This window comes from Pongo abelii, chromosome 4, assembly GCF_028885655.2.
Source record: "Pongo abelii isolate AG06213 chromosome 4, NHGRI_mPonAbe1-v2.0_pri, whole genome shotgun sequence".
In the NCBI taxonomy this organism is placed as follows: domain Eukaryota; kingdom Metazoa; phylum Chordata; class Mammalia; order Primates; family Hominidae; genus Pongo; species Pongo abelii.
Window position 1 is genome coordinate 185946451 of NC_071989.2, and position 25428 is coordinate 185971878.

General features: G+C 60.2%; 1 protein-coding gene across 1 annotated transcript in view; it reads right to left on the reverse strand.

The window, feature by feature from the left end:
- Positions 1-25428, reverse strand: part of UNC5A (unc-5 netrin receptor A) — a 68945-nt gene that overhangs the window by 1234 nt on the left and 42283 nt on the right. Inside the window, exons 2-14 of the mRNA XM_024247168.3 lie at positions 15122-15343; positions 9729-9872; positions 9333-9436; positions 9033-9213; positions 7458-7622; positions 5472-5660; positions 5062-5364; positions 2354-2441; positions 1930-2098; positions 1506-1739; positions 1242-1391; positions 996-1160; positions 178-356 (exon numbers count right to left, since the gene is read on the reverse strand). Coding sequence (XP_024102936.2) covers positions 178-356; positions 996-1160; positions 1242-1391; positions 1506-1739; positions 1930-2098; positions 2354-2441; positions 5062-5364; positions 5472-5660; positions 7458-7622; positions 9033-9213; positions 9333-9436; positions 9729-9872; positions 15122-15343 — 2293 coding nt within the window. The remainder of the gene's footprint in view (positions 1-177; positions 357-995; positions 1161-1241; positions 1392-1505; positions 1740-1929; positions 2099-2353; positions 2442-5061; positions 5365-5471; positions 5661-7457; positions 7623-9032; positions 9214-9332; positions 9437-9728; positions 9873-15121; positions 15344-25428) is intronic.

Consider the following 25428-nt stretch of genomic DNA (forward strand, 5'->3'; position numbering starts at 1 on the left):
TGCCCCCCTGGCCCACCCCAGGGCAGGGCCTCCCCGAAGCCAAACACAATGACTGCCCCGGCCACTAGTAGATACAGCACAGGTCCCACAGGGCCTCCTGTCCACCTCACCCACCCCCCCCGCCGGGCAGGACTGTCGGTGGCCTGTGCAGGCCCTCTCTGCCCCTCTCCCGCCCACCTGTCCAGGTGGAGTTTCTGGGCCAGAGTCCGCCAGTCGGCACCCCGGCTACAGGGTGGGTCCAGGCTGGAAATGATCTTCTGCCGAATGAGGAAGGGGATCTTGAAGGCACTGGGGCCCACCAGGGCTGGGACCCCCCCTTCACTCTCCAGAGCCAGCAGCTCAGCAAACCTTGTGTCCTGGAGTGGGAGGGAAAGAGGTGCCTGTTAGAACTTTCCCCAAGCCTGGGCCCACTGCCGCCTCCTGCTGGGGGAGCTCCCAGACTGGTACTTCCTGGGCACCACCCATGTGCCAAGGCCCTGCTTAATGGGGCTCAGAGGTGCAACGACCTGCCCAAAGCCAAATAGCCAGTGAGCAGAGGAGCCCTCTGTGGCCTCCCTCCCTCTCCGCCCTTCTCCCCTCCAAGTCACTCTGCCCAGCCTCTGCTGACACTCAACACACACAGCTCTCTTCATGGCCTGAATCCTCCCTGCCCAGCTCTCACTGCCAGAAATGCTCTTCACCTTAATGCTGCAGCCAAACTGGCTCATTCTTTGGGGCCCAGTACAAAGCCCCTCCTCAGGGAAGCCCTCCAGGGTCTCCCCTCCTGCTGCTCCCATGTCCCCTGCACTCCCCTCCCCAAGTCCCATTTGCACCTGTGCCTCCCTGTCTCTGAGTCTGGGAGGAAGCTGCCAAGGGGTTTCTAGGAGGAGGTGGGCCTGGGGACATGCGGGAGGGAGAGTGGGTGGCAGGGCAGGCAGGGCAGGAGCGTTTTGGGGGCTGGTGGGGAGTTGGTAGTGGGAGCACATCACGGCGGTGCTGCAGCCCCTCCCGTCCACCTTGGTGATGTTGAAGTTGATGTTGAAGCTCTGCCCATCGCCCTCCACCTGCCACACCCACAGCTTGCAGGCCAGGTCACTAGTGCTGGGGCTGACACGCTCCAGGGTGAAGGTGCAGTGCAGGTACTGCTGCGTGCCGTTCCAGATGTGATAAAAGGGGATCTCCTGATGGGGGTGCAGAGAGGAGGTGTCAGGTGAGCCCAAGCTCCGGGCCCCTTGTGCGCTGGCCATGGCCCTGGCCCTCACCTGGTAGCTGACGAGGAGCTTACTCTTCCATAGGGAGCTGGGCACATCATGGATGGACAGGCGCAGGTTGTGGTAACTGTCCTTGAAGTGCAGGACCCGTGGCTCCTGGATCAGCTGTCCCCCCAGCTGCTTCTCCAGCTGCACCACCTCCTGCAGTGCCCCAGGTGGTCAGCCCAGGCCCCTCCCCACTGCACCCAAGGCAGTCAGTCCACAGGGCCAGGCATAGCTCGGCCTCCCAGCGGCGGGGGTGAGGGGCAGGAGTACCTTGAGTGCATCATGGGTGTCATGCAGGCAGTAGACCCGGATGTTGTACTCGAGGGAGGTGCAGGCCACCGGCGCAAACAGAAGCAGCTTGAGGCGCTTGGCGGCAGCCACGCTGAGGGCCTCTCCCACCAGGGCAAAGCGGCCCAGCTGCTCGGTGAAGACGTAACAGGCACTGGCCTCCAGCTGGCAGTAGTAGAGGTGGGAGGGCGCCTCCTCACCCAGGTGCAGCACATCCTGCGGGCAGGGGTCAGTGGGTCAGTTCGGCCCAGCCTCAGAGCCCTGGGGCCAGCTGTGGCTTCAAGAAGTGGCCGGAGACTGGGGAGGGGTGGGGGTGCAGCTCAGGACCACCCAGCGGTAGAAGGCCGGGTGGAGCGTGCAGTTAGCCCACGTTCCCTTCTGGAGCCCGGGTCGGTTCCTTGCTCACCTCCCAGCTGCCCTCGCACGACTGCTTTTTGAGGCGCAGGCTCCAGCTGTCAGGGCTGGGCTCCCCACAGTGGTCCATAGCCAGGATGACTGGCCGGGTGAGCAGGACGCCAGGGGGTCCGCAGCTAACGATGGGACTCAGCAGGGTCTGACAGCCAGCTAGGGGCAACCTCAAGTGGGGAAATATGGGTGGGGAGGGAAAGGTGTCAGTGGCCCATCCTGGGTCCTGAAGGCCAGGCCAAGGGCAGGGCAGCAGCATCCCAGGGGCCAGGGGCTTGGGCTGCAGGACCACGTGGGGCTTAGGCGCAGCTCTTTCCCCCGCCGCCTCAGGCCAGGCACAACAGTGGGTGGGCAGGGGGCTTCCTGGGGAGCGAAGGCAGCAGGCAGGTCCCTCCCACTCCCGGCAACAGGGCCCGCGGCCACACCTCACGTCTTCCGGCTTGTGCAGCGTGAGGTAGATCTCATAGATCTTCCCTCGGGGTATGGCATCTGGGGGGATGAGGAGGCTGATTCCTGGAACGGCAGGAAGAGGGCCAGGGCTTACCCGCTGCCAAGGCACCCAACACTCCACCACACATCCCCTCCAGGAGCCTTCCTGTGAAGACTGACTGGTGCCAGCCCGGCCTGGGGACAGAGGGGCCTCAAAGACTGCCGTGCTGACCAACCACCCACACAGGCATGAAGCTGAGTCAGGGGCACCCCATGAGCAGCTGAGGGAACCCAGGTGGGGAAAGCATGCCTGGCTAGCTAAGGCACAGAAAACCTGGGGACAGAAGGTATGCTGTACCGACCTCCCTTGTCCCCTGAAAGGCACTGGGCGGGACCAGGGTATTCCTTGCTTAAAACCTTCCCTGTCCCCGGGATGAAGTCCAGCTCCCTGGCCTGGCATTGAAGGCCCTTTGCCTCTGGCCCCCACTGCCTCTCTAGCCCAGTGCTACAAACTTGGTGGTTCTGGAACCACTGCCTGAGCCCCCACTGCCCTCCTGTCCTGCTCCAGCTCCCCTCTCCATTGCTCCTTCTACTCTCTGCCACGCCATGGTCCCTGCAGGTGGGGTGGGTCTTGAACAACCTATCTCTTGGGCTGGATGCCCTCCCGTCGGCTGACTCGCCTCTGCTCTAGCATCTTGGAGGAGCAGGATCAGTATGTGAGTGGAGAGGGGAGTGGCTCAACAGGGAGGTGGTGGGACAGGATCCAGCAAAGACAGGGGCCAGGGAGTCCCTCTAGAGGTGGTGAGCAGGGACTCCCCCAGACAGGGAGCCCTTACATGAGGAGGGGCTCCCAGCTCAGGACAGGGGGAGGGAGAGGAATTCCATGACTTTACCCCACCAAGTCCAAAAGCAAATGCACACTCCCTAGTGGGCAGCACAGAGCAGGGCTGGGCTGGGTATCACTGTTTCACCGGAGAGTGCAGAGTCACAGCCACTGCTCCCTTCAGTGGCCTGCACTGCCCCACGGTCCCAGCTGTAGTGTCGGTGACAATCCCAGACATCCTCGCAGGAAGGCTCTCCATGGGGAAGGTACACGCACTTACATCCTCATTCATCAACTCCTAATGCTGGGTACTCAGGATGGCGAAGGAAAACCACAGACCCCACTCTCATGAAGTTCTTAGCCCAGCAGGGGAGGACAAGTCAACCACAGCACAGGATGCGGGGGAAGTGGCAGCCGCCCCCCCCTGCCTGGGGAGCGAAGAGCAAGGGCTGCCGGACCCCACTGTTCGCCTGCGTCTCTGTAAGAGCTGACAGATGCCGTCTCACCTCGTCATCCCAACAGCCCCATGAGGGGTTCGTTATCATCCGTGTGGACGTGAGGCATAGACGGCAAGAGCTGTCAGGTGGGGACCCAAAAGAGAAGTCCCAGCTGAGCTGGTGGGAGGGTAGGGCGTCGGTGCATGCAGAGGGCAGCACCGTGTGTCTGGCATGCTGAGTCCATGGTGGCTGCCATGTGCGGGAGGATGGGTGTGAGGGAAGAGGCTGAAGCAGCTGGCCCGCAGGGGACAGGTCTTCTCTGTGGTATCATGTGGGCTTTGCAGGGGGCAGAGGGGAGCCCAGAAGGGGTTCGAGCACGAGAGGGTCATGATCAACTTTGGCTTCATTTGGTGAAGGTTTACAACAAGGAACCAGGTAAGGGGTTTGGTGGCCTGTGTCAGGAGAGGCAGCAAGGGAGGACGAGAGCAGGAGGCGGCAGGAGCTATTGAGGAGGGACTAGCGTGGGACTGAAGCGGGCAGGGGGCAAGAGAGGACGAGCAGCAGGTCAAGGTGACCCCAAGTTTCTGGCTTGAGCAACTACATGATCTGTGAACTGAGGGAAGTCAGGAACGGGGAGGCTCTGGGGGAGGGTGGGAGACAGTTCTGTTTTAGGCACCAGGAGTCTGAGGTGCTGTGAGACATCCAGATGGAGCTGGCCAGGAGGCAGCTGGGTGTACAGTTCTGTCGCCCGGGAGAACTGCGGGCTAAGGATGGGGGAGTGGGAGTTATCTGCACAGACGCGGCGATTAAAGCCATGGAGTGGGCGAGGCCGCTCGGGGAGAAGGGCGCCGGGAGGGAGCTCGGAGGCACACCTACATTTATGGAACAGGCAGCTGGAGAGGGGCAAGCAAACCAGGAGCACATGGGGTCGTCTAAGCTGAGGGACTTGGGAATTTCAGCGGGAGTGGCCAGCCATGCCAGAGGCTGCAGCCACTTCTTGCAAGGCAGCCATGGAAAGAGTTCATCAGAGGGTTTCTGTGCTGGGGTGGGTGGAAGCCAGGATGCAGTGGGGACTCCAGGATGGCCTCTGCCCAGGCCTGTGCTCATCTGTTTGCCCTTGGTTGTCTCCCTGCTCAGTTGCAAGCTCCTTGGGGCCAGGGCTTGCCCTACCTCTGGGCCCAGGGCCCCACATGGAGACTGGCACAAGTAGGTTGCTTGGCTGTGTAAATGAATGGACAATTATCTTGTGTCCACAGGCAACAAGAGGAAGACAGCTCTGGCCATGGCCTCGGTGCTAGCCAAGACTGGGTTCTGCCCAAAACTACACCCCCTTTCCTTGCTGATCTGTCACGGGACACTGAGGGGCACGAGAGGAACATCCAGCTGTCCCGTCCTCCTCCAGGAGGGAAGTGGAGCTCTCAGAGCCCCCTGGGCTCCTTCCTACCTGTATTAGGGATCATCAGCCGGCCCCCGAGGAAGTTGAAGGTCCCATAGGTCATGTTGCTGGTGCCTCGGGGCAGGGAGCGGAAGTAGTTTTGGGTGGAGAGGCGGGAGACGAACTCCTCGGCCTCAGAGGTGGGAGAGCTGTGGTGCAGTGTGTGGCGGCCACCACCCAGGGGGCTGAGCAGGTGCCCATTGGTGAGCTGGAACTTGGGGCTGGGCCCATCCTGCCGGGGACAGAGACTGCCCTGGTAGGTGGTGGTGGTGGTGCTGAGGTCCGGCTGGATGGTGAGCAGATGGGGGTTGTCTGCAGGATAAAGACAGACTCAGACAGTGGCACCTAGGGCATCCCTGCCCCAACAGCCCTTGGCGTGGGAGCTGGGGCAGGAGTGCTGGGGGCACGGGGCCCCTCACCTGCTTTGCTGGGCTTGATGCTGACGGGCTGGAAGCCTGAGGTGAGAATGGACGAGTCAGCCACATCCGAGTCCAGCCCCTCCTTCTTCCGGCAATAAACGAGGATGAGGACAAGCAGCAGCAGGACGAGGCAGACGGCCACAGCGATGAGGCCCACATAGAGGGCCACGTCCTCAGGGCCAGAAGCAGCTGCGGGAGACAGCGCGGCCTTGGTGGGGGTAGGGGTGTAGGAGTCTGGGAAGGAGAGGTCAGTGGTCTGCACCCTAGGAGGATGAGGTCTGCACCCTGGGGCATCTGCACTAGCTAGGGAGCAGACACTTGTGGCAGGGAGCATGGAGTTCATGCGTGTGCATCCCAGCCCTGTATTTGCCATTACCGTGCTGTGTGACTCTGAGCAAATCACATTCCTCGTGGGCTTGAGATCCCGGCTGAGTCTGCTGCCTGGAGGATGGAGGAGGGGAAGAGCTACTTCCCCAGGGCAGATGACCTGGTGCTAGGTTGAACCTGCTGCCTGCTCTTCTGGGACAAGGGCAGCTTGGGCTGGGGGTGAACTCCTGGGATCCCCAGAGCAGGGGGCCTGCCTCCTGTGTGGTTCCAGGTCAGTGCCTAGACCAGGAGCAGGGGTTTGGGGGCCCTTCTCTCTGTCTGCCTCCCCAAGGCCTGGGGCAGGTCTGGGGGTGATTGACTGCTTGGAGGAAGCTATATTGATTTTAGAAGGGTTTTGCATAAATGGAAGAAATGTCCATCAGAAAGGAATTGACACAGATAATTAGGTTTTTAATTGAAAGAATGGGGGAGGGTATGTTCTAGAGGAAAAAAAATCCAACAAAGATCTTTAATTGTTAGTTATGGCCTTGTAATTAACAGCCCTCACAAGCCTGGCATTCCCACAGGACCTGTATGTGCACTTGGGGGACGAGGCAGATGTGAAGCTGTGGTGTTGGGTGAGTGTGGGCAGACGTGAAGCTGTGGTGTTGGGGTGAGTGTGGGCAGACGTGAAGCTGTGGTGTTGGGGTGAGTGTGGGCAGACGTGAAGCTGTGGTGTTGGGGTGAGTGTGGGCAGACGTGAAGCTGTGGTGTTGGGTGAGTGTGGGCAGACGTGAAGCTGTGGTGTTGGGGTGAGTGTGGGCAGACGTGAAGCTGTGGTGTTGGGTGAGTGTGGGCAGACGTGAAGCTGTGGTGTTGGGTGAGTGTGGGCAGACGTGAAGCTGTGGTGTTGGGTGAGTGTGGGCAGATGTGAAGCTGTGGTGTTGGGTGAGTGTGGGCAGACGGGAAGCTGTGGTGTTGGGGTGAGTGTGGGCAGACGTGAAGCTGTGGTGTTGGGTGAGTGTGGGCAGACGTGAAGCTGTGGTGTTGGGGTGAGTGTGGGCAGACGTGAAGCTGTGGTGTTGGGTGAGTGTGGGCAGACGTGAAGCTGTGGTGTTGGGTGAGTGTGGGCAGACGGGAAGCTGTGGTGTTGGGTGAGTCTGGGCAGACGGGAAGCTGTGGTGTTGGGGTGAGTGTGGGCAGACGGGAAGCTGTGGTGTTGGGTGAGTGTGGGCAGATGTGAAGCTGTGGTGTTGGGTGAGTGTGGGCAGACGGGAAGCTGTGTTGTTGGGCGAGTATGGGCAGATGTGAAGCTGTGGTGTTGGGGTGAGTGTGGGCAGACGTGAAGCTGTGGTGTTGGGTGAGTGTGGGCAGATGTGAAGCTGTGGTGTTGGGTGAGTGTGGGCAGATGTGAAGCTGTGGTGTTGGGTGAGTGTGGGCAATGGGTGTGTATGAATCAAGGTTCAAATCTGTGCCTGTCTCAGGAGGCATGGGAGGTGGCAGGGCGCGCCTGGGCCCATGTGCAGGTATGCTAAGGATGAGGGGGCTCTCAGTGGGTCCTGAGCCTGGAGAGGCTACAGCCTTTGGCAGGAGAATAGCTCCCTCAGCCCCCACCTCCCCGGGGCTGGGCAGGGCCAATCCAGGCAAACGGAAGAGGAACTCAGGGCAGAGAGGACTCACTGTGTACACAGAGGTCACTGGTACAGTTGCGGGTGTCCAGGTCAGTGCCCTGGCACTCCTCCCCTCCGTTGCGGGGTGCTGGGTCAGAGCACTCACGACTCCGCCAGTGGGTGCAGTCCAGCCCACAGGACGACCACTTGCTCCATGGGCTCCAGCTGCCGTCCACTAGACGAGAGACAAGACAAGCAGAGAGGAGACGGTGCGGTCAGCCTGGGAGCCTGCCCCGGCAGTCTGCCAGTGTGGCCCCTCTGGGCATCCAGACCAGGCAGTGCAAGGCAGCCTGGATTTGGGTGCAAAGCCAGGGCCAGGCCCACGATGCACGCCCTCTAGTGTCCAGCCGGCCTTGATGACGCATGCTAATGACAGGGAGGCGCGGATGACGCCAGGGGCTGCTTGGCTCTCTCCACACCAGGGAGGCTGTCCTGGCCCTGGGGCAGCGAGGGCTCTCTCGTCACACGTTGACCCTTCTGAACCCAGGGACAAGTGGACTCTGCAGCCCTGGGCTGAGCCCTAGACCCTGTCAAACTGTACCTCACACCCTGGGACTTACACCCTGTGTTGAGCCCTGACACTGGACACAGATCGAGCCCTGACTCCAACCATACACCGCACCCCGATCCCCGCCTCAGACTGAGCCTGGCCCTGCGTGGCGGGTGGGTGGGATGGAGCCATGGGGGGGCAGGCTGGTGGGCACGATGGAGCCGGGGCACGGAGATGGCGTGGTGAGGAACGATGCGGGAGGCGGCGGCCGCTGGTACCTGGGCACAGGGTGGCGCAGGCTGTTTTCTGGACATTCTGCCCCTCACAGAAAGCACCCCCGTTGAGAGGCGCCGGGTTGGTGCAGCTCCGGCTCCGTTTCTGCCAGCCGCGCCCACAGCTGGCGCTGCAGACGGACCACTCGGTCCACGTCGACCACCCACCGTTCACTGGCCGGACAGAGAAGGACTGGGGTCAGGGAGCGGGGGCGTCCTCAGATACACTGGCCCAGGGGACGGGGTGTGAGGGCAGAGGGGCTGTGAGCTGGACACGGGTGGGCTGTGGCTGAGCTGGGAGAGAAGGCCTGGGGGAGGCCATGCTCGTGCCTGCTGGCCCCTGGGCCCTGCAGCACGCACGCTACAGTCTTCCCTTCTCCCAGGGGGCACTCGGGGTAGCCAGGCTAAACCGCGGCTCAAACACTTCTGCAGCCCAGACCCCAGCCTCTCCTGGGGTGACTCCCACACCCTCCCTCTGCCGGCTCCTGGGGGTGCCTGGACTGTGTGGCTTCTAATTCCCGCCCTGGAGACTCAGGAGTGGGGACAGCCTGTCACCTTTCCTAGATTCCCATCCTGTCCTTCATCTCCTTCTGCACAATGCCCGCTGCCCACAAAGGACCTCCAATCTGTCCCACTCCTTTGCCCAGACATGCCCCTGGGCCCCCAGCAGTCACAGCGAGCCCTTTGCTTATCCTGCCTAGTCAGGCACGATCTGGTCCGCCTGGCCTTGGCCTCGTGGCCTCTCTTCACCCCACCAGCCACATGTCACTGCCCAGGGGCACCGCAGTGCCTCTCCCTGTGACCGGGGAGCCCCGGGGCCCACCGTAGACGATGACAGCAGCAGAGGCGCTGCGGCGACGTGCCACGATGTTCTTGGCCACGCAGGTGTAGTTGGCCGTGTCAGCAAGGCGGGCCTGTCGCACCACCAGGCTGTGCTCCCGCGTGATGTATACATTGGGGTCCAGGGATGGGTCCACCAGGTCCTCGTTCCGGAGCCACTCCACCTAGGGGAGGGAGCCCTGCCATGTACTGCCAGCCCATGCTGGCCCTGCCCAGAGTGGCCCCTGCCAGGGTGACCAGGCAGGAGCCCAGGTCTAGAAGTGGGCACTAGAGGAGCCCTCACCTCGGCTGGAGGGATGCCCTCCGGTGGACGGCAGGGCAGCACGATGCCCTGCTCCAGGGACACCTCCTTGGCCAGCGGCTCCTGCTCGAAGTTCTTGCGCAAATCTAGAAGAGGAATGAGAGTGTCCTCCTGTCTGAGGGCCTCGCACAGGCTCAGCCTGGCTGGCTGTGTCCCTTGTCCTGCAGGGGTCATGGCACATGGCAGAGGAAGTGCCAGGTGCCCAGGGGGACATGGGGTGGCTGGGCTGTGTCCCCAGGCACTTTCTCCACTCATCCAGGCAGGGCTGTGAGGTTTTCTGACCGGACCCCCTCTTCCAGGAAGCCTACTGTCCCCTCTCCTGGTGACACCCTCCCGCCATGTGCCCCCCCACCCCCCAGGGCCCAGCCCTAGACTCACAGGCTATGCGGATGTAGGCCTTCTGACTCTTGGTGGTGCCCGAGGAGCTCCATGCCACGCACTGGCACCAGTATTCCTCTAGCCCGAACACCTTCTCCACCTGCTGCCTTGAGACATTAATGCGGACCTCCATGGTGGGCAGCCCTGGGGGCAGGAGGGGCGGGTAGTCAGAGCCCCAGGGCCACCCTGAACCTCTGCGTGTGGGTCTCTGTGCCACCCTCAGCCACTCTCACTGACTGGCAAGGGAGTCGACTTTTTTTTTTTAAATTTTATTATTATTATATTTTAAGTTTTAAGGCAACCCCCAGCCTGGAGGAAACTCCAGGGGGCCCAAGGGCTGCTTGATTTCTATCTCCTGAAGGCCCCGGGCAGGCTGGGTAGACTCCATTCATTATACTTTGTTACCTGAGGCCTGACTCCCCGGAGTCACTTACAGAAATGTCCGTAAAGGGGCTGCCATAGAGCTTTGGGCCAGAGGGTCTGGCCTCCAAAGACTCCAGGCAGAAGGGGTGGGGCAGACAGGCTGAGCTCTGCACCTCTGTGGGTAAAAGAGGTGAGGAAGGATCTGGCCCCCTCCCTCGGGGGCTAGCAGATAGATCCTGACATGTCATAATATAATGACAGTCATTAACAATATAATTGCAGTGATTATGTAGTACGATGCTAGCGCCCTGGGACTTAGGGTTTCCCACGTGCAGGGATGGGGATGTTGTCTTAATCCACTCCCTTGGACAGAAGCGCAGAGGGAAGTGACTTGCCATGGGGACCCGGGACTGTCGGCATCCGAAGGGTGAGCTGGGGTGCCTATGCACTAGGGAGAAACTTTGGAAGAGGGTGAGAGAGCAGCCAGCAGAGGGGGAGCTGGGGGTCCAGGACCCGCTCTGCCTAACTACGGTGAGCTGGGGGGACTCCGCCCCAGGCTGGACTCAGCCCCCCACCTTCTGCCATGCCTGGCCTGAGGCAGGCTGAGGACCCTCTGACAACTCAGGAGTGGGGGCAGCAACCCTCCTCCTGCCCCGTCTGTAGCCAAAACCAGCATCCCCAGCAGTGAGAGAAGACTGTTTGTTTCCAATTTCTCCTCCTCCTGACCCCAATTTCCCTCGGGTCATTGGCTTATCAGAAAGGGAGAGAGGCCGGCAGCCAATGTGTTTCCATTGTTAACAGCGAAATTCAATTAAGGCTGCATTGCGGGAAGAGCAGGCCGCCCAGCTGAGCCGGCAGGCTGGGAGGCTGTTTCCCTCTTAATTTCTCTAACATGACTTTCTCCGACTGCTTCCCAGACCCCTCCTCACAAGCCTCTGGGCTCTCACACTGGGTGTCCAGATTTTTCTATCACTTTGTCCTTGTCGCTGGCCAGCTGTCATAGGAGATGGCAGGGCTGTCACCTCTGGTGAGATCATGGTAGCTGGGCCACTTCCCTCCGTTCTGGGCACCACCTGCCCCGTTCCCTAAGACACCCAATGTGGACACTCTCAGGGGGTGGGGTGGGCAGGCTGAGAACGAGGGGGGTGGCTCACAGGGTCCTTGTATAGGAGAGGGGCCTTGGGTACCAGCTATCTTTTGAGATGACTTAGGGCATCTGATAAGGAGAGCTGGGGAGGGGCCCTCCACTCCCTTCCTCCTCTCTGCCTTGGGGGTTAGGGGTGGGAGACCTCCAGAACATTCTGAACTGTGTACTTTTTCTCCCTTGGGTGGACAAGTCTGTTAATGGTCCCTCCATCCCCCGTGGTGCTGTGGGGAGCCCGGCCCTCCTTCAGGAGCCTCACCCATGGCCCAGGCGGCTCAGCTTGGGAGAACAGCACTACATTTAAGCGCTCCCTTTTCCTCTCCCTTTGTCTTCCCTCCCCTTCTGTCCTGCCACCTCCTCTCCTCCCTCTCACTTGCATGAGTGAGGGCCAAGTGTGTCCTCAATGTGCCAGCTCCAGACAGTGCCTTGGTGAGGGGTGCCCTTCAGCCCCACAAGCTCCTGGAGGGCAGTGCCTGAGGCGGGGACTGCAGACTCGGCCCTAACCCATCTTTGATGTGAGGGGCTGTGCGCTCCCCTCTTGTGGATCATCAGGCAGCCTGGTTCCTGGGAGCAGTGACTGGGTACAGCTGTGTCTGTACCTGCCCAGTAAGTGTGAGCAGGTGCCAGCCTTGGGGAGGAACCCCGGGCCAGTGGGCCTGGGTGGGTGGTGTGTGTGAACCTGGGCTGCCCAGGGATTCTAGCTGGGGCTCTGAGGCCAAGCTGGCACTTTGGTTCTCACCTTCTCAGCAATCTGCTTCTAAACAATCTAATAACCAATCAGTTTGTTTAACACAAAATAAATTATACTCCCAGACCGGACTCCAGTGCTTGGTTTTGCAAATTTCAGGCTTTTTTTTAGTGTCAGCAGGTTTGGGTTCCAGCACTTCAGGCCCTGGTCCCTGCCCCCTGGCCTTCTGGGTGAGGAATGAGGGCAAACGAGAGGGAAGTAGGTGCTCTCCTGGGTATCCATCCCGCCACTCCCAGCCCCACACACGAATGAGTGGGCTGCAGAGCTGGGTGGGCCTCCAACCCCTGCCATACTGTCTGACCACAGAACGTTTCTGGTTTGGGGTCTTTGGTCTTTGGCCGCGTGGCGCCACTGCCGTGGTATCTGTCTGTGGGTAAGGAAAGCCTTTTTCTTCACCTCAAAGCACTCGATGGCTTTGGGTTGAGAAATCGATGAGATCAATGAACATTCAGATGTTCCGGCCATGGGAGGCTGGAGTCGGATGCTCGGAGCAGAAGAGGACCCTGGCGGTTACGGGTGGGACGTGTCCCAAGCTCTGCTTCTCTGCCCGGCAGGAAGAGAACAGGCCACAGGAGCCTGCTGCGGAGTGTGGGCTGGGGGCTCCCGGTGTGTATGCTGGCTCGGGCCTGCGACTGCTCATTCAGGCAAGGGCCTGGGTTCCTGCCAATCCATGGATCTGAGCCCTCATAATGGCAGGGGTGTTTCAGACAGAGGGGTGTGCAGGGGAGCCCAGAAGAGGGTGCTGGGAGCAGCAGGGGGCTGGACTGGAGCTTCCAGGGTGCAGGAGAGCAGCTCTCTGGTTGTGCCTTCCCTGGGGGACCTGCCACAGCAGTGGGAGAACTTATGCTGAAGGGACGCTGGGCCCCGGGTGTGGGGTGGGGAGAAAGGAAAGGCCTCGTGCTGGGTCCTGACTGGGCATGTGAGATCTCACGGCTTCCCCCGACCAATCTGCAAGGGGCAGGATGGGGGGTCTCCTCACCCCCATTTTACAGATGAAGGAACTGAGCCCAGGGAGGGGAGGGACTTGCCTGCGGTTCTCCTGCAGACTCTCCCACCAAGACAAGGTGGGCCCCGCTGCTGGGCAGGGAGGCCTCTGGCACCTCCGCTGGGGCCGGGAGAGGCTCTGGTCCTGGGAGGTGCTGGTGCCCAGGGTTCTGTTGGGCTACATTGGCCGCCAACCCTCTCCATCTCCCTCTGAGGGTAGGAGGTGGAGCTGGATCACTGCCCTGAGAGCGTAACTCCTAGTACCTAACCCAAGGCGTGGCACAGAGCAGGTGCTCAGCGAACACCTGAAGACCGCAGGTGAGAAGCTGCAGTCAGGCCAGGGCGCTGAGACGACACTTGGGGGAGGGAGGCAGCCCCTGCTGACCCTCACGGAGGGGTGGGGTGTGACTGCTGCGGACAAGAAGGCCTGGTTGGAGCCCCGGCGGGGCCCTGGATGAGTAAGAGCCAAGGCCTTAGTCTCAACCGTAAAATGACAAGCTGGTTCTGGGGCTAAATGGCACTGCCTAAATCCAGGGCTCTTCAGCTCACCTCAGATCACTGCCAGAGCTTCCAAACCATTCTCCCTGGCCGGGGCCTTGCCCTCCTCCAGTCTCCCTGTGCCCAGCACGGTCTTCCTACAGTGCAAGCGAGACCGCAGCCCACTCTGGTGTCTCAGCCTCCAGGGTCCCCTTAGCGCAGTCTCCCGGCCACTGCTGCCTGCCCCGGGGTTCGCTCTTGCTCCATACCCGAGCCACCCGAGGCTGTTCTGCGCCTCTGCACCTTCCATTCTACGGGCCTGGGAGATGCCCTTTCCAGGTGGTTTTGAGACCTGAGCTTGGATGTTCCTCCTCCTCTGGGAATCCTTCCTGGGCCATCTCTCTAGGCCCAAGGTCCCCTGCCTGCCCTTGGCATCAGTGGGAGTCCTGGGTGACACCTGCTTGTCCCAGCTGCACTGTGGCTTGAGCCTCACAGCAATGGCCTATGTGTCCCACACGGGCTGTGCCTCAACAGGGTATGTGTGCTGTGTCTCAGGATGGCTGAGGCCTTGGTGGGAGGGGACTCAGGACTACCCCCGAGGTGTCATTATGCGTGGGGTGCCCCACAAAGCACCAAGGGAGAGGAAACTGAAACAGGCTCTAATGAGTGAGGAGGAGGAGGAGGTGGAGGAAAGGTAGGAGAGGAGTGGGGGAGGGGAGGAGGGGGAGGAGGGGAAGGAGGAGAGAAGGGGGTAGAGAAGGAGGAGGGGAGGGAGGAGGAGAGGGAGGGGGAAAAGGGGGAGGAGGGGGAGGAGGAGAAGCTGTTGTTCACTCCTGCCTCTCTCTCTGCCAGTCCTTTCTGGGGGAGTTGCGGAACCCAGACAAGGGCTGTCTGCCCACGTCCCCAGTGCCACTTAAGGCCAGGGCTGGGGGTGGGGAATGTGGTGTCTCATGGAAGAGGTGCTTCCTGGGTCTGCTTGCTGCCCCTAGAACCCCTCTCCCTGTGCCCCCAGCTGAGTCTGGCTGGCTCCCTCTGCTCAGTGTCTCCAGGCCTGCTGCTTCCATCAGCCCCCACCCTGGCCCCTGAATCACATATAGCTCTGGCCATGTCACTCTGCAGCTTGAGATCCCCTAAGACAGTGGCATCAGTTTGGTCCCCTGCACACCCTCACCCTCACTGCTGACCCCACCGGCACACCGGCGTCTGCCTCCAGGCTTTCCGGGGCTGTGTCCCCTGCCTGGGAGGCACTTCCCCCTTCTTCACTCCCTAACCAGTTCTTACGCCTCTCTCAGTTTACACATCACCTCCCCTGAGGGGCCTCTCCCCTTGCTGAGAGGTCACCCCGCTGCCTGCCTGTCTGTGGGGACTTGGGCTCCAAGGGTGGCGGGCTGTCCCCAGCACCGGAATGGGTGCTCACAGGTGTGAGTGAATGCCTGACTGATCAAATGAACCGATGCACAAAGAAAACAATCACTGAACGTGAGGTCTGGGAGCTCCTTGGTCATCAGGGACCCCCTCTCTCCCCCTCCTTCTCCCCAAACTGCTGAGGGGTGTGGCCTCTGGGGAAGGCCTCCGGGGTCCCAGGTAGGGAATCCTGGGGGCAGCTGCATGCTCCTCTGGGCTGGCCGAGACTTGCCTCCCCCGGACTGGCCCTGCCTGGCGCCCCGTGCGGCTCACCGCTGCTCCCATCCGTGCTGCGCTCGATCACGTGGTCCACCTGACGCACCCACTCCCCATTGCACTTGAAGAAGATCTGCGTGGCGGGCACAGCCTTGCACACCAGCAGCACTGGCTTGTTCTTGACGATGTACACGTCCTCGGGCTCCACCAGAAAGTGGGGAAGCAGGTCCGGGTTGGCACCAGGCACTGGGTTGGCCACGGTGGCACTCTGCTGGGCACCTGCGGCAGGGCAGAGGGGGAAGGTGAGCCAGGGGCCAGGCTGGGCAGGGCAGAGGCAGCGGCTCAGCAAACGATCCCACCGTGGGTTGGGGCAGATGGGAGGAGAGTGAGTCCAGGCTCTGCCATGTCCCAGCTGGGCAATCTCAGACCAATGACCATCCCCCACCCGGGCCTCCATGTCCTCCTCTGTAAAAGCGGGGAAGGAGCAGCCCATGCCATCCTTAAGACCGCGATGAGGTGAAATGAGACCCGGGCGGAGTCCCAGCACCGAGGCGGCCTAGCGACTGCCTTCCTAGAAGTCCAGGGATCTGGCCAGGCAGGCTCCTGCCCGGGAGGTCCAGGGCAAGGCTGGCCAAGGTGGGAAGGTCCCTGGCCAGGCAGGTGAGCTGCCTGGGGCGAGGGAGAGAGCAGCCCTAGCCAGTGGCCGCCTCTGAGGCCCTGCTTCTTGGTTGGCCCCATCCCTGGCCCTGCACATAGTAGGTGCTCAGAAATAATGTGTGGGGTGGGCACGGGCAAGGCGAGAGCCGGGAGTCTGTCTGGGAATCTGAGGTACCTGGGCCACCTCCTTCAAGGAGACCTGAATATATGGGTTTCCTTCTAATTTTAACTGAAAACCACAACCATCCCACAAGTCATTTGTTGCTAATTACACAGGTAATTGGCTCTGAGGCACTGGCAGAGGTAAAACCCCCAGAGTAGTCTGATCCCTGCCCAACCAGCAGGTCCCCTGAGAGGATGGGGTGGGGGTCACCCTCAGCTCCCACACCCCCCGGCTGCCCTTTGAACAGGCCCTCAGCCAGCCTGGCCTCCCCTGGGGCTGCAGTGATCCCCCCACCAATGCGCACTCACAATTGCAGCCCCTGGGCATAGAGGGAAACCCTGGGTTTCCAGACCATCTATTCTGCTCCTCTTAGTGGTGACCTTGGGGAGTGGCTTGCTATCTGTGAAATGGAGATGACAGCTGTCTGTGGGGGAGTCCGCAGGCCCCTCACATGGTTGGCCTCTGGGCTCCTCCACCCTCCCCACGGATGGTCCAAAACCCACCCAGGGCTTCAGACTGGGAGGCCTGGGTCCACCCTACCCACCAAGGGGCACAGACACCTGGCCCACTGCCCCTTTCGCTCCTGTTTGCGCAGGGACCCTCTCCCCACGGTGGGAGTCCACCCTTCACCAGGACCTTGGTTTCACGGGGGGAGGTGTGAGCACCGGCTCCTGCAGGCGCTCTGGAGGGCAGGCTTGGACCGAGGGTTCAGGGGCCTCTGCAACTTCTGGCAGGTCTACCCCATCCTGAACCTGTTTCCTCATCTGCAAAATGGGGCATGGTGCCCAATTCTTAAGGTTGTGAGGATGAAATGAAGCAGGCATGAGGCACTCAGCATAGTGCTCAGGGAACGTGGGCTGCTGTTGGTACCCCCACGGTTCTATGTGTTCCACAGCAAAGGGCTGCACCCCCTCAGCTCGGTCATCCTCACAGCAATCTTATAGGGGGTGAGAGCCAATAAGGAAACTGAGGCACAGAGCTGGCAGGTGCCTTAGGGATGGCAGAGGGAGGCTGGCTGAGCTGAAGGGCGCAACAGCTGTGTCTTTGTGAGCTCAGGGGCAGATGGGTGTGGAGGGCATTTGGGACACAGCCGGACAGTTTGTCAGCCGCTGGGTCGCCAGCCCTCCCTGGGTGCCTGCCCCTCCTCTCACCGTCTGGCCTGCCTGCCTGCCTCCTCCCCACCTGCCAGACTCCGGCCTCTCCCCAGCTTGGCTTTTTCCCTTGTGTGCCCTCCCACTGGCAACCGCCCCCCGCATGTTCCGCAGCTCTGTTATGGACACCAAGCCCTCATTCATAAGCGGGGTCACACTTGCGGTTCACATATCGTTAAAATGAAGGTCATCAGACCCAGACCCACCCCGCCCTGAACCACCTCTGCTGGCGTCTGTCATAGGCTCGGGAAGTGGCGGAATGCAGGCGACGCTGGGGGGTGGGACCGAGACACCTTACAGATGGGAACCTGAGGCCCGAGGGGGTCCCTTACCCCAGAGCCTCCAGCTGAGACACTGGGCTCATCAAGTGTACAGTCACCTGTGTGCTCGCCATGGTCACTTGGCAGCCACCAGCCAGCCCTGACCCAGACGTGGGACCCAGGGGTGGGTTCAGGGAGAGCAGGGCTGAGTTGGGCTCCCACATGGTCCTCCCATGGTCTGGAGAATGAATGGAAGGAGGTGGTCTTGGGAGGCTGGGGAGTGTGAACCCTGGAGTGGGGGTGTGGGATGGGTGCTGCTGGCCCAAGGGCCGCTCTAGACATGCACCCAGGCAAGCCGCAGCATTTGGGAGGACCCTAGGCCGTGCAGAGGACAGGCCAAGCTGGATGCTAGAGCAAGCCCTGCAGGTGTTGGGGAGCAGGCAGGTGTCACCAAGACCCCCCAGTGGCAGGTTCCGGGCCCGCCTGTGCCATATCCCTTAACAGGTAGACAACCCACTGGCCTGTGCCTGCCTCTTGGCGAGGGAGCTTGGTGGGCAGGGGTCCCTGGCTGGGCGTGTGGGGGCAGGGAGGGGGTGCGAGGCCTTCCAGCCTCCCTATCGATCAGCATGCCAAGCACTGCTCGCGTCAGCCGCCTGGTGAACCCAGCACAATCCCTCATGTCTGCATTTAACTGCTAATGAAAAATAAATGTACTGTGACCAATAAGGGGCGTAGCTCACTTCTCCAGGGCCTCTGTCACGCCACACTGGCCCTGGGGGGGCATTTATCTGGTGGACCCAGGGGGCACCCTCCAGGCTGCAGCTATGCCCTCTAGCAAGGACATTTTAGCAGCTATGACCTCTAGCAAGGGCATGGGTGGGGTAAGTTTGGGTGCTACTGGATGTCCTCTCGGGGCTACAGGAATCTTCCTGGGCAGTCAGGGCTGGCTTTCCCTGCCTCTGGCCCCCGAGCTCACTGTGTGACTTCTATGCTTGCCATCAGTACCTGAGATCTGTCTGTGCCCCCTCGGTGTCCCAGTCAGGGCTCTCACCTGAATGAAAGCACAGCCGAGCCTCTGGCCACCCCCATTGCACAGCCCAGGCTACTAGCGTGAGCTTTCTTTCTTTCGCTTTCCATGTACTTGTCCATCAAAGACAACGCCAGGCAGTGCATGCTCAGTCCAAAGGACCTAGGATCCTTTCAACAGGGCCTGAGAGCTGGCTAGCTTGCCGTAGTCCCCACCACTCCCTGTTGCCTCACCCTGGGTCTGTTTCTCCCATTTCCATTGTTCATCTGGCTCCCATGGGTGTTTCAGAATGGGGCCAAGTGCCTTTGACTGACATCACTGAGCCTCACGTTCTGGCCCCAGTCAGTGCTCCAGCCCTTTTCTGCAGAGACACCCATGGATCCCTCCGAGGCAGGAGCTTCCCACCTCCAGGTCTCTGCCTGAAACTCCCTTCTTTCCTCTTTGTCCAGTGCTTTCCTATCTTCTCTCCAGGGCTCAGCTCCAATGTCACCTCCTCTGGAAAGAGGGTTCCCTACCTCAACTCTCCTGGGAAACCACACATGCCGTCTCACCCTCTCTGCATCTAGGGTCTGTCCTCGCTGGTGCTGGAGCTGTTGTCACAGGAGAAGCAGGCAGGAGGCTTTGTCCCCACCCCCAGACTGTGCATCCTCGGTCCGTGCCGTGCAGCACAAGGCTGCTTAATGCGGGCGTTAGCAACTGGGGCCTCGGGGTGGGGTGCCTACCGCTGCTGCCTCTGGGGCCACTGAGGGACGGGCGTGCGAGAACACTGCCGGGGCGGACACACCTTGGTTGCGGTGGCTTGCGGGCCTGCAGGAGAGCAGGCAGGTAGGGGCCCACCAGCTTCACAGGCCCTGCCACTTCCCAAACCCCACTCACCCCTAGTTTCCCAGAGGCTCCTTCCGCCATGTCACAGCTTTCCCACTGGCACAGGACGTGACCTGGCCCGGCTGCCCGCTTGGAATTAAGTTAGAAGACCTCATTCACTGACTAGCAGATTCCTGATGGGCGCTTGGTCACCAGGAACTACAGGACTTGGTCAGATGGGGCTGGGTGGATGGCTCAAGCCCTGAAGTGGGAACCCCATTTGCAGTGAGCCCCGGGGCCCGCTGGCTGGCCCTGCCTCTCTCAGGAGGGAACTGGTTGCCCACGTCAGCTGGAGCTGGTGCCCCTGCTCGGCAAGGGTGGGAGCAGCAAACTGGGCAACCCCCAAATCCCACATCTCCTCAGGAATAGCAAGGAGGAGGGCAAGGCATGTGTGTGTGGCATGTATGTGTGTGTGTGTGTGCGTGTGTGTAGGGAGGCTGGGAGCCAACGGGGGTGGCAGCTACAGAAAGGAGGGGAAGCAGATGAGGCCCCAGGGCCGGTGGCAATGGGAGGCAAGAGACCCCTGGGCAAGGAGCCTTGGACTGAACTGAACCTGGGACGGATGCCACCTTCTTCCATGACCTGAAACGTATCCATTCAACAAATACTTATTGAGTGCCTGCTGTGTGCCAGGAACTGTTCCGGGCACCGGGATCCAGCGCAAGCAAGACAACACAGCCCCCCTCTCTGAAGCTTGCTTTCAAGTTGGGGAAACAAAGCAAAACAAAACCCAAGTGCAGCAGAGAAGGTAGAAGGGGCGGACTAAGTGCAGCAGAGAAGGTAGAAGGGGCGGACTTTCAGAAAGGGGCGGGTGAGAGGGCTCTCGAGGGAGCGGGGCTCAGGCAGGTGCCATCTGAGCAGCGCCCTGAACGCCAAGGCCAGGCTGCAGAGTGTGCTTGGAAAAGGGAACAGGGGAGGCCCTAAGGCAGGAGGCAGCTGGGCTTGTTTGAGGACAGCAGGGAGGCCAGTGTGGCCTGGGCAGAGTGAGTGAGGGCGAGACGTGTTCCGTCAGACAGGAAGCAGGGGCCGGACCCCAGGGGCCTTTAGGGTCGAGTCAGGAGTTGGGATTTCATTGCCAGGGCCACGGGAAGCATTTGGGGGTCGTGTGCAGGGGCGTGGTGCGCTCTCCCTGCGTGAGGATTGGGAGGGGAGGGGTGGCACTGGGCAGAGGGGAGGTGGGGAGGCTGCTGTGGGCATCCAGTGGCATGGACTGTGGTGGACCTGCTCCACTTGGTCCACCAGGGAAATGTCAGCAAAGTTGTTGCCTCCTCCTGGAGGCCTTTCTGGATCCACACTCTTTGTCACTCACCCAAGCACCCGCTCCACCCCCTGAGCCTCCATCTGGGTTAATGCCACTTCAGGACCAGGGTGAGTTTGTACGCCACTTCCCTTGTTAGACCATAAACTCCCTGGGGGCAGGAGCCCAGGTCTCACCAGGATGCTGATGGAGTATTTGTTGCGTGACTGAATGACCACCGCTTTTTCCCTCTAGAATTTCAGATCTGCCCAGTGTGGCCCCTTCACTCCTGGTCTGTGGAGACCCAGAGAGAGGGCAGAGCAGCCCACAGGCGGAGTGGCAGGCAGGAGAAACCCCTGGCTCCAGGCTGCCGCCAGCCACCCGCTGGCACGTGCTGCTCTTGGAGGCTGAGCCCCTTTCCTCATCTGCAGTCTGGGAGATAAGACTCGCCTGGAACTCTGAGGCCCAAGGTGGGTGTGAAAGCGCTTTCAAATGTTTTATTTTTAAAAGTACCAGAAAATATGAGCTGTGATTAATCAAGCTATTAATGAACCCATATATACTAAGCAAGGCCTCTGTCCCTGGGGGCAGGGGAGGGGTGGGGACAGGGCATCACTCGGCCTCACTCAGCTGGGAGAGGTGGGTGCTGCTTTCCCAGGGCGGCCGCCGCCATTCCTTCCATCCTCCCAGTGGCCTGGTGGTGGGCGCCATCCGCCCTGCAGGCCACACGGCGCGGTTGAGGAACACAGCGAGGGGCCAGGGTGGCAGCCCCTTCCTTTGCTTCCCTGAGAGCTGTTCTGGATGTGAAACGGGGTGGAGGAGGAGGCTGGGGCACAGCAGCCGGCATTGCACCCCTGAGCCCTGGATGCTGTTGCCCAGCAGGACTTGGGGAGCTCCTGGGCAGCCTCCCCACGGAGGTTTGCCCCCAGTAGGTCCACCAGGGCCTGGGGTCCCCGCTCTACAGGTGCTCAGATGTCCAGGCATGGGGAGTGCCACAGGATGACGTGCCACTCTTGCCTCTGGCTGGCATTTGAAGCCCTGCTGGCCTCGCCTCTAGGGATCCTTCCATACCCGGCAGCGTCTTCACCATGTGCAATTCTCAGGGGTTCTGCGCGTTCTGTCCCAGTTTCTGCCTCCCTCTCACTTTCTGGCTGACAGTGCCTGATTTTCTTTAAAGAATGCCTTCCCCTCAACTCCTCCCACCATGCAGGCCACATGGTCCAGAGGCTGACCCCATCTCTGGACCCACAGGTGGGCACACTCCCCCTCTCCCATCCCCACCAATGGTTCCCAGAAGGTTCCAATAGACGGGATTCCAGCATCTTGGTTGGGCTTTTGGGAAGGGAGACCCTCTCCCTGTGCTGAGCTTGGAGCCGTGGGCATGGAGCCCTGGAGTTGCCGGGGGTTCCCACAGGGAAGGGCCAGTCCTGCCAGGCATTGTAGGCCTTCGTAAGGCTGAGGGTAAAGGCAGGCTATTCGCAGGTCTGAAGCAAGAACTTGAAGAGTGGAGACAACCAGTGCAAGGGAGAGGCCAGCTCCTCCTGCCAGCATCAGAGGCCTGGGGTCCCATGGACCTGGAGACAGAGCTAGCTCTGGATCCCCAGAGCATGAGCCAGTACATTCCTTTTTTTGGCTGAAGCTAGTTGGAGTCAGGATCTTTCCATCGCATTGGTCCACCTGCCCATCTGCTGTCTGCCTGGGTGACCACTACTCAACCTGCTCAAACATCCCCTCCTCCAGGAAGCCTGCCCTGACCCCAGTCTGAGCTCCCACAGTCCCTGACTGAAGTCACTCCAGTGCCTCGAATATCATATCATCACCATTTATGCGTGTGTCTTCCCATATAAATTGTCAGGGCCTTGAGGGCAGGGACCACCCATCCCCACAGCCTGGCCAGGGCCTGACATACAGCCAGAGAGTTTTTGTGGAATGAATGTTGAACATCATTCCCAGCAATGGGACAAGAGCCCAGGAACAAAGGGCTAGAAGTGGAGGAGGGAAACTCAAATCTGGCTGGGAGCCAGCTCTGCTTACCTTCCAATCAACCAGTGAACCCATCAGTTCAATGGGAAGGGAACCAGGTTCTTCAAATGCCAGTGCTGGACCCTGGGGAAGCAGAGGGGTCAGGGAGCCAGTGGGCACAGCGGCAGGGGGCAGGGGGAACAGGAGCCCAGTGTGGCTCAGCCGGGCTTGCAGACACGCAGGGGAGTGGGGCTGAGCACTCCCTGCCACCTGCATCCCTGCGGCCTGAGATGGCGGCATGAGTTATTACTTTTTAAACATACACAATTCTGTGAAGAGGAAGCTTCACTAGGGGGCTCTGATAAGCAGGGACACATTCCGCACTTGCTGTTAGAGAGACAGAGACAGGGACAGAGACAGCACCTGTGGTGAGGAGGGCAAGGTGGGGAGTGGCAGGTCCCATGACCTGGGTTCCAATCTCTACCGGAGACTACAGATCTGGGTGGCACAGTAAGAGCCATGAGAGTCCAGGCGGCAACTCAGGTATGAACCTGCCTGAAGGTAATAACGGGGTGCCACGCAGCCAGCAGCAAGCTGGGGTGCACGCCCCTGAATTCTTTCAAAGCCAAAACATAAAAAACCTCTGTACAGCCTGCCAGCTGCTTCCCTGGCCTTATTTGACCCCACTGCAGCCCCTTGTGTGAACCGCTTATTTCTAGAGCCTCATTGTTCTCATTTGTGAAACGGGCAAATAGCGGATGAGGTGGATCGGGAGTGCAGTCCACCCCGGGACTTGCTTCTCTTCTTCCCCTTCCAGTCCCCTTGGTCCATCCCTCTGTCCATCCTCTGTCTCCGTAGCAGTCACCTCCAATAGCACAGGACTCCCTGGAGGGCAGGGACAGGTCTGAGCCCAGGGTCCCAGGGCCCATGCCCAGTGTGTGGCGAATGCACGAAGGTGGGGAGAGGGCAGTGTCTCCTGTCTAGGAGCGTGCCAGATGTGGAAGTGACCGGATGGGGGTGACAGCCCCTCTCAGTGCTCCTGGGAAGGCAGGGCTGCTCCCCCGACCTAGACTCACACACAGGCAAGCACGGCACTCTGGTTTCCATAGTAACGTGTGCATGAAGGTGTCACTGAAGCAGCAGCCACCTCCCCGAGATCGGAGGAGAGTCACCCTCTTCCCCAGTGGGCTCCAGGGGCCTGGTCACAAGGACAGACACAGACGTCACGAGGAGGACATGCAGACAGGCTGACAAAGAACAAAGTGGGGCAGGGCAGGGGCGGCACCGCTGCCATCTCGGAGGATGACTACTCTGGGCAGGGGCACCGCTGGCCCCTTGCCCGCCAGCCCCTGCAGACCAGGCCTGTCCTCCGCCCCGGCTGCTGCTCACAGGCTGCTTCTTCCTGCCTCTGGTTGTACAGACAAGGAACGTGAGGCTCAGGCCTTGCCTAAGGTCATACAACCCACCAAGGACTTTAGCCAAATGGCCGGGGCCAGGCGTGGGGCAGGGCTCCTGTATCTGTTCTCAAACGCTCTGCACTCACCCCACCGCAGGTCCTTTGCACTTGCCGTGCCCGCACACGCTGCCTCCGATCTTCCCACAGCTGCCTCCGATCTTCCCACAGCTGCCTGCTCTAACCCCTCCCATCTCTGCTCCCACGGAGTCACGGTCACCGAGGACCTGGCCTGTGTGAAGGAGCTCTTCCTCTCCCTCCCCTTTCCCAGTCTGTTTTCCTCCTCACACCTGCCACCATCTGAAGTCATCTTGTTTGTGTACTTGGTTACTCTTCCCTAAAACATGTCACAACAGCAGGACCACATCTGTCTTGCCACCGGTCCCAGCACCAGGCACAGGGCCTAGCACTGGGCAGGAGCTGAGCCAAGATGTCCCAAATGCAGAGTGAACTGGCTTGGGCCTTCCCACACTTAGTGTGACACTGTTGCCATCGCTAAGTACCTGAACCCACTCGCAAAGGGAACTCAGAAACTCCCGGGGGGAGTGCTGTGGTGGGGGGACGGGCTCCTGTGGCCCCACCCAAGGGCCCCTTCCTGCTGAGGGGCCTCGCTTCAGGCCAGAGAAATAGTTAATAAAGCTGAGGTCTAAATAAGCATTTGATTAACAAACGATAAAATAGCTATTGTGTCCCTGAATTAAGCTGTAATTGTGGCTGATAATTGGCTGGTTAGAATTTAATAAGCTGCGATGAAATAGAATGGAATCCAGGGTCATTATGTGCTCACACGGCCCCGGAAAAACTGGGGAAGGAAGGCGCTTTCCTGCCTTGGGATCCTTGGCCGGCGCCTGTGCTTTGGTAGCTGTAGTGTGTGTGTGTATGTGTGTGTGCACGCGTGCGCACGCGTGTGTGTGCTTCTGTGTGTGGTGTGTGTGTGTGCTTCTGTGTGTGGGGTGTGTATGTGTTTCTGTGTGTGTTTCTGTGTGTGGTGTGTGTGTATTTCTGTATGTGGGGTGTGTGTGTGTGGCATGTGTGTGGTTGTGTGTTTCTGTGTGTGGTGTGTGTGTTTCTGTGTGTGGTGTGTGTGTGTTTCTGTGTGTGATACGTGTGTGTTTCTGCATGTGGTATGTGGTGTTTCTGTGTGGTGTGTTTGTGTGTGTGTGGTGTGTGGTGTTTCTGTGTGTGGTGTGTGTGTGTTTCTGTGTGGTGTGTTTGTGTGTGGTGTGTGTGTGGTGTGTGTGTATTTCTGTGTGTGGTATGTGGTGTTTCTGTGTGGTGTATGTGTGTGTTTCTGTGTGGTGTGTTTCTCTGTGTGGTGTGTTTGTGTGTGTGGTGTGTGTTTCTGTGTGGGGTATGTGGTGTTTCTGTGTGGTGTATGTGTGTTTCTGTGTGGTGTGTTTGTGTGTATGGTGTGTGTTTCTGTGTGTGGTATGTGGTGTTTCTGTGTGGTGTATGTGTGTTTCTGTGTGGTGTGTTTGTGTGTGTGGTGTGTGTTTCTGTGTGTGGTGTATGTGTGTTTCTGTGTGGTGTGTTTGTGTGTGTGGTGTGTGTTTCTGTGTGTGGTATGTGGTGTTTCTGTGTGGTGTGTTT